Below are 10,542 nucleotides of genomic sequence, written 5' to 3'. Positions count from 1 at the left end.
GGGGAGACACACCGCACCCCGCCGCCCGTGAGCCCCCTTAAAAAAGGGCTGCGGGCGTTGGGCTATAACCGCAAGCAGGGAAACGACCTAGTAACGGTTCTGCATCCCATACAGCTAAAAACCTGCCTTTGTCAGGTTTCAGGTTCTCTTACTAAAGAGTCACCACATCCACAGGCGTGGCAGAAAATACTGCCATTGCTTATTTATGGGCTTAACTGAAATGGGGAAAAATGTATTTTTTAAGTTACTACTTCGGCTGAAACTCGGTTCTTAGCAATGCGGGAATGATGAGAATCAAGTATCTGAAATGCGCTATACATACCTGCGTGGCTTCGATGTCGATAACCTTGTAAGATAACTCCTCTGGTCTAGTCAATGCAGCATGTCTTGATTAAAAACATGAAAAGAGTGCTTAATCCCATGAAGGAAATTATAAAAAGTAAAAAAGTAAATTATAAAAATCAGATTTCAGGAGGCTCACATAGGCATGAAGTTTGGACATCCCTACTCCTACTAGACAAATTAACATATTGACCCCTGTTTGGAGACCTTTGCCTGTCGTAGATTTTTTATGCAGTGTAGAACAACAATCCCAGAGTTCAGATTAAAAGCAGGTATAACAAAAAGCCTCATTACCCTTGTGCTCCCTGCCAGGAAGGGGTTACGGTGTTTAAGCCTGTCAGGCTCATCAGCTCCATCAGTTACGCTTTTATCTCTGAAATATGTACGTGTATTTGGGGGGGAGTGCTAAAAGGGCTGAAGGGAAGTCTTTGTTCCGCAGGACAGAACTAGGCACAGATCGTCACCTGTCGCTGACTGCCAGTCCCACTCGGAGGGAATGCAAGGCCATGCATCACCAGAGACCGCAGGAAGGGAAACGGTTCTCCTTGCTGACAGCCGTAATAAAAAAAGTCAAGCAGGGAAACTACTCCTCTTTTGCTCCTGCAGGGACCATGTGGACCAGAATAAGAAAATGCTACAAACCCTGCTGTTCTGTCCCTAAGGCTTAAGGGCTATCTGTCCAGGGCTGTCCACATACATCACAAACCCCAAACCAAGAAGGACTTGAGCATACTCTTCCTCCTCGTCAGTTGTGAACAAATTCAGTCGGAATCCTGTCTCACTGCCACCAGGTTTCGTGACCTCCAGACCTCCCAGCAGCCTGGCCAAAAAGTTCAGTTCTTCTTTAGCAAGAGGGTTAGGGGCTATATTCTCCTGCAGAAAACAGCAATGGGTTCATTGGTCAGGTTACCAGGGAGATGAGGACTGTAATAAGTTTTGTGTTCTGATATTACATAAATGTTCTTCAGAGCAGTATAAATACATTTCTGTATTGTTAACGGTACAGACTGTGCAGATAACTAGTAATTATCAGCTATATATTTAAAATGGTTGCCTGAATTTATAGACCCAGAACAAGATAATGTTCCAGCTAAATTGAATGGTTGAGAAATCTGTAAAACCAGCTTCCTATTTCAATCTCTTCAGAAAACAGAAAGCAAGTACACCATTGCGTAAGCCTGTGTGTAAGATCCTTTAGAAAAACATGCTCTTCCCCTAGCTCTAAAGGGACTGTGGAGGATTGGATGGGGCTCTGAGAAGAACTAAACAGGTTCCCCCAAATATATCCCCTAAGTGTAGACTAAAAAGATGGTTATTATTTCCCTGAGAAAGGAGATGAACAAAGGGGAAGACAGTGCAACTGTATAGTAAATGATGTGGAGATGACGAGCGTGGGTGTTTCATTCAGTGTCCCCTTCTATGAAGAGTCAAGGGAAGCAGAATGCAAAATCTGCTCAAAGGAGACGCTCCCACACGTGTGACCGGCTGCAGGACTCACTGACACAGACTAATTAACCAGTAAACCAGTGACCGGAACAGAACAACACTGACCTTTGCATGGGATGCCAAGTTTTTGGATGATCCTGACATGTGTGTCTCTACTGGACGACTAACACTGTACCTAGAGAGTACATGAGGAAGAGCAACTTGTTACTTGTACATGATACAGGAACTGAAGGGAGTAGCACAGGATCTAAATACCATTTCAGGATATTTTTCTGAAGACTCCAAGTAATTGAAATGAGAAGTTACAGTTCACTTCTATAGAGTATTGAGGCATTAAATGTATGAGCAACAAAGCTGTAATAAAGAACACTGCTTTCTCTTATTCTGTGAATGGAAAATTACTTAAGACAAGCATCAAGAAAAGAAAGGATTTCTTGAACGCATTTAAAATTAAATTACTTTTCACAGAATATGCAGTACCAGATAAGAACACTTTTTACTCAGCTCTACTGTAGACATAGATCAAACTTTTGCTCTTTTCCACAGCTCATCTATCATAGCACATCTATCCATATGTGCTCTGTTTCAGGCCATCACTTTGCAAAGTCGTCAAGCTGATAATAGCGAAAGAGGCAAAAATAAATACACAAGGCTGAAGACGTGCTTCTGAACAAATCCATAACCATCAACGTTTACTTCACGTGTCTATGTAGGACAAAAATTACTTACATATTTGTTCCAAGTTTGAGGACTCTGTCTCCATAAAGATCAAAAGATCCTTCCCTTTGTGGAGTAACATAGTTTCCATCAGTGGTGAACTCAGTTCTTTTAACTTCATCTCCATTGCGATTAAACATCCTTAAAAACAAGGCATTACTGAAACATATTTAGTAGTGTTATTACTGATTTTCAGTACTTCCTCTGCTTACTGTACAAGAGAAATGGGAATAAAACCCTATTCTGTATGTTGGTAAATGGATAAATGACTAACAGCTAATTTACTGGAATAGAGAATGCCAGAAACAGCTTAGTATTTCATTGCTGGGTGACTTACTCCCAAATCCTGCCCCTTAAATAGTACTTACTGGAGCTTCAGCTATCCATGCAACATGAATGACAGGCTAAGCTTGATTCCTATTAGACCCCTGGGACTGACTGTTCCTCCGTGAGCAGCCATACATGCAAGGCACTGTAAACAGTATAAGCAGCGGTCCAGAATTCACCTGATGAGTCCTGGAACTTCCGTACCCCAAGGAACAGGGCCTGATATCGGCAGCACAAAGCGACCATTAGAGTTTTGCACTTTATCCTTCAGAAAGATAGACACCTGCAAAAGAATATTTCACCTTCTAGAAAATCAATTCCATATATTCTGATCCAAATTCTTTGAAGTCTGACCTTGCAGCCTTCCTGCCTAGACTGGGATTGGTTTCCTAAAGGTTTTGATGTATATAGAGACTATTAGTCGAAGCCACTAATATAGAATTGTGGTCCAGAGGACGGGCACATTGATGTAACATTTAAATAACAAAAAGTGTACTGTTTATGTACTTGAGTATGATTGATTTATTTAGAGACTATCAAGCCCCATGACTTCAAGCTCAGGTTCTCAGTTTCATATCAAGTTTCTACTAAAAGGAAAAACATATTTATCAGCTAGCAAATCCATATCAGTAGATATTCCTTTTTTCACAACATTTTGGAATTGAGCATTATTGTAGCAAATGTGCTCAATTTCTAAAATTTTGAAGACTGAAATTGCAAGCACATCAAGATGACTGAAAAGCAACAAACCCAAACTTACAGTGTAATTATGGCAAGACACGTTTGTGTTCTAACCACAAACTCCCTCCTGTTCTTACTAATTATATTGGGCTCTTACCCTTATGTGCATGTCCTGAAAAAAAATGAGGAGTGTTTGCCTGATGAGCTGAAATTCACCAGCAGAGAGACAGCTGTATGTCTGGAAAAGAAAAACCATCACGTAAAGCTTTGCAAGTGTACCATGTCCAACCCAGGTAAAGGTGAAAACAAGTGTATCAGAGCACCGCTAACCAAAAATGGTATGTGTGTGGCAGGGAAAGCAGAAATTATAAGGGGGGCTGCTGGTCATTATCAGGAATTATTATCCGTGACCAAGAGTCTGATTTAATTTTTGCTGAAGCCAGTGCAGACTTTGATCAGGCTGAATAAGCAATGTATTAATTTAAACTGGGCCTGTAGAAAAATAACACCTGACTCGTAGACATCTCCCTCTCTAGCAGCCCTTTGGAAATATTTCATAACTTCCCAGAACTTTTAACATTTTATGAAACCAGTTCCCTTTCACTGGGACACTCACATTCTTTGTCCAAAGAATTACAGCAGTTACATGAGCAAAAGTTGCTAACCAGGAGGCCAATTTCTTTCCCTCCGTTTAAAAAGAGGGGAGGTTATTTGGATGGTTCTCTGAGGTTGAGAACACGTCACCCTCCACACTTGGTATGGCACTTACTGATGTATTATTTAGTCTCTAAGAGTAGCTTGGAAGAGAAGAAAAAATATTAAACAACAGTGTGTCCCACCATATTTCTAAGGATTCTTACTTCAATCAGCTGTCGGAAAGTTTCGTCCACCTGGTTCAGAATGCCAGGAGAATCGCGTACGAAATCCTTGATCGCATCCAGGTGATTGAATGTGACCAGCAGAATGTCTTTGGGCCGAGGGCACAGCAGTACTTGGTACTTGAAAGCCATAGTCATGAGGTCATACAGCTGCAAAGCAACACGGGGAAATTGTGGTTCCATCACAGTGCACAACACTGCTTAGGTCACTTCATCTTGATGTGGAAAAGGATTTAGACACCTAGGTTAGCACCTGCCTATGGTAAGAAGAACCATTTTAGCTTTGTTTCCTAAGAAAATAAGACCTCTGCAATCACATTGTCAGCCCTCCTGCTGGTACCTCCGACTGCCTTTAAAACTACTGCCAGTTTCCACAACACCGACACACGGGTAGGGGTCTCACAGATAATCCGGTTCCTACAGTTTTTTTCAAATTGTCTGCTGGATATACTGTTTGCAGGCAAAATTTCTAACACCTGCAACTGCAAAACAGTGAGTGTCAATATAGAAATACATGTATTTATACACACCCACATAAGTATATCTTTTAAATATATATTAAAAGTCCAATAAAATCAAACATTTACATATTAAAGCAGAAATACTCAGTTCTGATACTACCATGGATTTCCCCAAAGCTTCCTTGGCCGAGAGCCATTTTTACAAAGAAAGCAAATGGAAAGAGGGCTGTTACAACACCATAAAGTCATGTACTAGTTATCGCAATTAGCATGGAAGTGCAGCTTAGGCAGGTGGGAAGGTGGTCTTTTTTACCTTGTCCATGCTCGCCTGGTTCAGTCTCATGATTGAAGCATGAGCTAGCCGGTCATACACTGTTCGCAGAGCTTTCTTGGAATAGAGTTCCTGTGGCTTAAACAGCTCTTCCATAAATTTTTTATTAAACATGGTTGTGATGATGTCATTCATAACTGCAAAGACAAAGAGTCTCTGTTTTTTGCTTTGGAAAGAGCACATTCATCTCATTCATCCCACACTGAAAACTTGGACACTGACTGCTGCAAGGATTGACATGAATGCTTACCTGTGAAAACTAGGTACATAGCCAGAAAAGAAAAAAGGAGGAGGATCATTGCTTCTTAATGTCAACATTTTTCTCAATCCCACATTGGTCTGAACAAGCAGCATGATTCCTTCTGACTGTCCCCAGGGGCAGAAATGCTACTTGAGCTGTAGACAACAAACCCCATTTTCCAGTGGGAATAAGACTGGTTTTGTTGCCTTGTTTTTGCAGCTATGGCTAGCACTTTTCACTTTTTAAATAATTTTGTTTATAGGCTATTCTGACATGTATTATCTATAACAGCTACAGTTCTGCTTCCTAAGACTGTTTTGTATCGCTCTAGATTTTTGCAGACTACAGCTATCTGACGCTCTCTGTTCTCTCTTTAGCCTTTGACACTATTAGTCTGTTTTTCCTTCCAAACAGAAGCTCCTGAGTGATTCAAGGCTCCTTGAAGTATTTGTTTCAAACGGATTAACACTGACCAGTATGTAAGGAAGTGTTTGTAGCACTGGGATCTATGTCAGGCCATTCAGGGCTCATACACAGCAACATCTGCAGCTACTAGAGCAGTTCAAAAACGCAGAACTGTAAACTTTCTTACGCATGCTTCTTTTGTTTGCATGTAAATTTAAATATGGAATTGTTATGCAGATTACTCAAGAGTATGTAGAGATCAGGAGTGCTGAGCATAAGGGCTATGCTCTGGTTATCAAGCTTTTAATGCAAAGAAGATGCAAACATTTTGCAGTGATTCAAGCAGATGCAGCATCTCTGCTTTTGTGCTGGATCTGATACTTTTATTATATACTTGATGAATTCTACAGTTATAAATAAGCATTTATTTCTCTATAAAAAAAAAAGTTACATAAAAATTTCAATTCACACACAATTACTGTACAAGCATGAATTTTCCTAAGCAGATGACTGTTACTGAAGCTCATAACGCCAGCTGATTCTTACGGATTAGAAAAATCTTAGAGGAAGTAATAAAAACAAAGAAAGTAAACATATACATAGTGGCAGTGATTAGCTATTTGAAATAATGCTATAATTATTCACTGGTGGGTTAAACACCTGGCTTTTCACAAATGTCATACTGAAGCTACACAAACAGCTCAAAGAAAGTTAATGTCCCAGTCACTTCATCTTTTCTTAGACGATTAACTCTCTGGGGAACACTGCTAGGTACGCTGTAGGCACTGAGAACCTGGACACGGCCAGCTGTTTTCCTGAGGGCAAGCGCCTTCTGATGCGATTCTCTCACCTTGCGAAAACCTGATGTTTACAGGTTTTCTCCTGCACTGGTGTACACCACTGGTGACACATCCATTGCACTGCACCCAATGGGGCTCTCTAGTTCCCGTTTTAAGTACCCGAACAATACAGACAGATCTCAGCTCAGCTTCTGAGCAGCATGGATTACAAATACGCTTAATTACACAGGAGGGGGGGATTGCTCCAATTCCTCCCTTCTTTTCAAATAAACTGTCCATAAAACAATCCTTACTTGCAGTCTGAGGCAAAGATCCTCGCTTTTTTCAGTGGAGAAAATAAAATATATTAGCATTAGTATGTATTTAATTTTGCAAGTAATAAATTATGACAAAAATAAAAATTTTTGCCTTACACTGCTATAAAGAAAAATATTTTTAAGTTGCTTGCATATGTTGTCTGAACGAACGCTTCTCCTCCGTCTTTGGATAGTCACTAATAACCAAAACTGCCAAGAGACAAACAACATCCCAGTATGTTGACTGTGGTAGATATCCATAATGGAATCAGATGATGTCTGTTTAAACACACACCCAGCCTCACATAAATTACCTTCTGAAATTAAAACCTCTTGTATTGGCTATAAAAAGAACTGAGAAAGACATAAAATATCATGGTAAAGGGCAAATCTCACATAGTATGTTTGATAATGACACAGCGAAGAGATCTTAGAGCACAGGGCGTCCCTAGGGAGATATTAACACCATTGTAACAATGGAAAATAACAAAGAAAGGAGCGTTAGCTCAGGGAAAATGGCACGCCAAGCAACATAGCATAAAAGCAATTTAGCAGAGAGGGGTTTCATCAACTGGGATAGGGAGAGGGAAACCAAGTAGAGACAATGCAATGGACAGAAGAGAAGCTGAGAATTTACAGTGGTTTTCGCCTATATGTGCCATGTCACTGGTGACAGACACGTTCCAACGTCTAGTGCGCTGTCACGTAACATGGCTCGGATGCATGTCATGAGACTGGAGTCTTTCCGTCTGGGTTATGCTCATGCTTCTCAGAGGACATTCAAGGCAGCAGAGGGAATGTTACCAGTTCAAAACAGTCACACATATTTGTAATAGGTTTATAGTTTGTAACAAGGCCAAAGGCAGGCGAGGCTGCCTTGTCATGGCTTCACCAGCAATAGACTCAGCTGGTCACTCTACGTAACTCTTCAGAGAGCGCCCCAAGAGCAGTGTTCACAGGCAAACTTTCCTCTCTCACAAGAGAAGCTGACCGGTCAACATGGGATCTGTATTTGTGCCGCTACCATCTAAATATGACAAAGAGGGCTTTCCTATAACTCATCATCATTTTGGATGTAATAAAAGAATATGAATACAAGAAGAATATAATAAGAATATGGAATGTTTTGGATTTCTGAGGTATTAAAAGCTGCAAAAACATGCTCTTGGAAACAGCACGTAACAATAGCAGAAAAAAAAAAAAGCCAGGGCAAACTCCAGAATATCAGTATTTACCTTCAGTAAATATTCAAAACCTACAAACGATGCTTATTTTGAAAAACACGAATCATAACCCTGGTCTCTCTTAAAAGAAGGCTGCTCAAAAAGACACTGGAAATTCTACTTGTGTTCACCTAGCAAAAAAACTGAGATAATTTAAGAGATTTATTTCCTCATCCAGCTCCTTACCGCACCCCTTTGCTGGAGGCTACCATTTCAGGGCAGAGTCCAGAAGGAAAGGCACACTCACACCTCAGCTGCTCCACCACAGAACCTGATGTCTGAGCAAAAACCCACCTTCAGAGATAATTGCACTCAAAATGAGGTTGGCTGAAGTGTGGGCACCTGCTCCTTTGTGACCGCTCTACTGCAAGGGTGGTGACCACTAGCAGAGATGGATAAGCAGCTAGGATGGAAACGCCCTAAATCTTTCCTGGAGTTCATCTGTCCAAACCCTAGGCAATGAATTAGAAAAAAACTTAGAAAAATGAAGTAAACATAATATTCCTGCATTTAAGCAGAAAAACAACCTTCACAATGCTCACATAATTACATGCTTACATTAATATGATGCTAGAAAAATACAAATATTATTTTGGCTAGAAAGACTGCTATGATAAAACTTGGTTAAATTAGCAACTTATTTTTGAAGCCATATGATTTTGCAATATTGTCTATTTTTTCAAAGATCTGTAGTTAAGGTGCATTTTAATGAACAGGTGAGAAGTACTATTCATTTTTGACACTATGATTAGAAGGCTGCAGGAACAGCATACAGTGTGTTCATGTACAATGAGCCTCATGTGTGCATGTAGTGGTGTTTGTCTACTGCATGCAGCTAGAAGATTACAGTACCTCGTTTCCTGTCCACATCTGTCCATTCATCTACACGAAGCATATAAAACAAAAACATCAGTTCAAGAAGTAAGAACAATAGTTTCAAGGAGAATAAAAGAAATAAACTAAAAAAAGGTTCTAACTAATGGACTTCGTTTTTTCTCATCAGCATGCAGCACTTAAGAAGAACAAACTCTTCTGTTACTTGACATCTTTCACTTTCAATGAGCACACAAAAGATGAAACCTTGCCCTGCCCTTGGAAAAAATCTTGTTGCTTCAATGGAGATAAAATTTTACCTTTGATTGAATCTCAGTGTGTTTTGCATTTAGCTTGGAAAGTTTTCAGCTGTTTTTTGCACTTACAAGTGAACAATATTTGAGTGAACAGTTTCAAGCATTAACAAACACCTCAGTGTGGATGAAACCACATCTCAGTAAAATTAACGCCCAATTTTTGGAAGATAAAATACATGCATGGATAAACTAGTACAGATCTAATTCTCCTGCTGAGATACTCCACCAGGTATGGCTAATTTAGTTTAAACTCTAAATTTAGAGCTGTATGAACAGTAGCAACCTTTTGTCAGCTCGTTCTCTGAGGACACACAGGAATAACTAAAAATTGCGCTGCTTTAGTGAAACCTTTGCTATTGTTTAGCACTTCTTCATATTGAATAGGCAGGAGAAGGAAAAAAAGTAACAACCTCTTCACTACAGAGTTAATACTGAGTTGATTTTTTATTACAAAATACTAAAGCTCCCTGAAGTGCATTCCCCATTGCATGACAGGAAGCTGCAAGAATTTTTAAAAGCAAAGCAGTTTTAAATTTATAAGTGGTAAGCAGAGAGGTGCTCAGCTGTAAGCAGGAATTTTTGTGCATGGACAGGGCTCTACTTTTACAATAGTTTTGACAAAATGCTAGACAGATTTTTATAAAAGCCAGACAAGGGTTTCAGGAGCTGTATTTACGTTATTGGAAGGTTGTTTTTTAATTGCGCATGCTTCTTCATAGGCTTTACAAAATTATTCCTGGAAACTAACTTCTGATTGCAAAGCCATCTGGTCTTCCTGAAACAGTTCAGGACCTGGACTGAGATGCCCAAATCCTGAGTTATTTCGATTCCAAAAGTGTATTTCTGAAGCTCTAACCTCTGAAACAAGTACAGAAACACCAAAATGTATTTCAATTTCTACCTTGTCGGTATGCATTTCACAAATTAACATCAATAATACCTTCAGGCAGTTATTACCACAGAAACTTCATGAGAGCTGATTAACTCAACAGGCTTTACTTCAAATTTAAGACAAGACAAACACACACGATTAATTACTGTGATAGGACTGTTACACCGTGGTGAGGAAACTACTTGTCCAAGACTCCTTTTGACGACAGACACTGGGATGCTCTTACTTCTCAAGCATCCTTCCAGTAACAGCACAGCGAGTACATTCGCATTTATTCCTGTATTACATCAAGAGAACCAGCACCACAGGAGGGAGCGGCCTCCTCTTTGCGGGGGAGGGCAGGAGGAGAGCCCTGCCCGGGGACGCGCACCG

The 10,542-nt window shown here is 40.1% G+C and overlaps 1 protein-coding gene across 1 annotated transcript; it reads right to left on the bottom strand.

Moving 5' to 3' along the window:
• Positions 1 to 322: 322 nt before the first annotated feature.
• On the bottom strand, positions 323 to 10,447 carry OSCP1 (organic solute carrier partner 1; the record flags this gene model as incomplete). The annotated part of the gene is made up of 10 exons (XM_010284238.1): positions 323 to 386; positions 1,076 to 1,215; positions 1,894 to 1,963; positions 2,518 to 2,646; positions 3,012 to 3,115; positions 3,671 to 3,751; positions 4,374 to 4,541; positions 5,166 to 5,320; positions 9,001 to 9,030; positions 10,364 to 10,447. Coding segments are annotated over 10 exons (1,025 nt in total), but the record flags the coding sequence as incomplete, so codon positions are not given.
• Positions 10,448 to 10,542: the final 95 nt, after the last annotated feature.

Source organism: Phaethon lepturus, unplaced genomic scaffold (genome assembly GCF_000687285.1).
Source record: "Phaethon lepturus isolate BGI_N335 unplaced genomic scaffold, ASM68728v1 Scaffold34723, whole genome shotgun sequence".
Lineage (NCBI taxonomy): Eukaryota > Metazoa > Chordata > Aves > Phaethontiformes > Phaethontidae > Phaethon > Phaethon lepturus.
The sequence above is the reverse complement of the archived record's forward strand: the minus strand, read 5'-3'. Positions and strand labels throughout refer to the sequence as shown.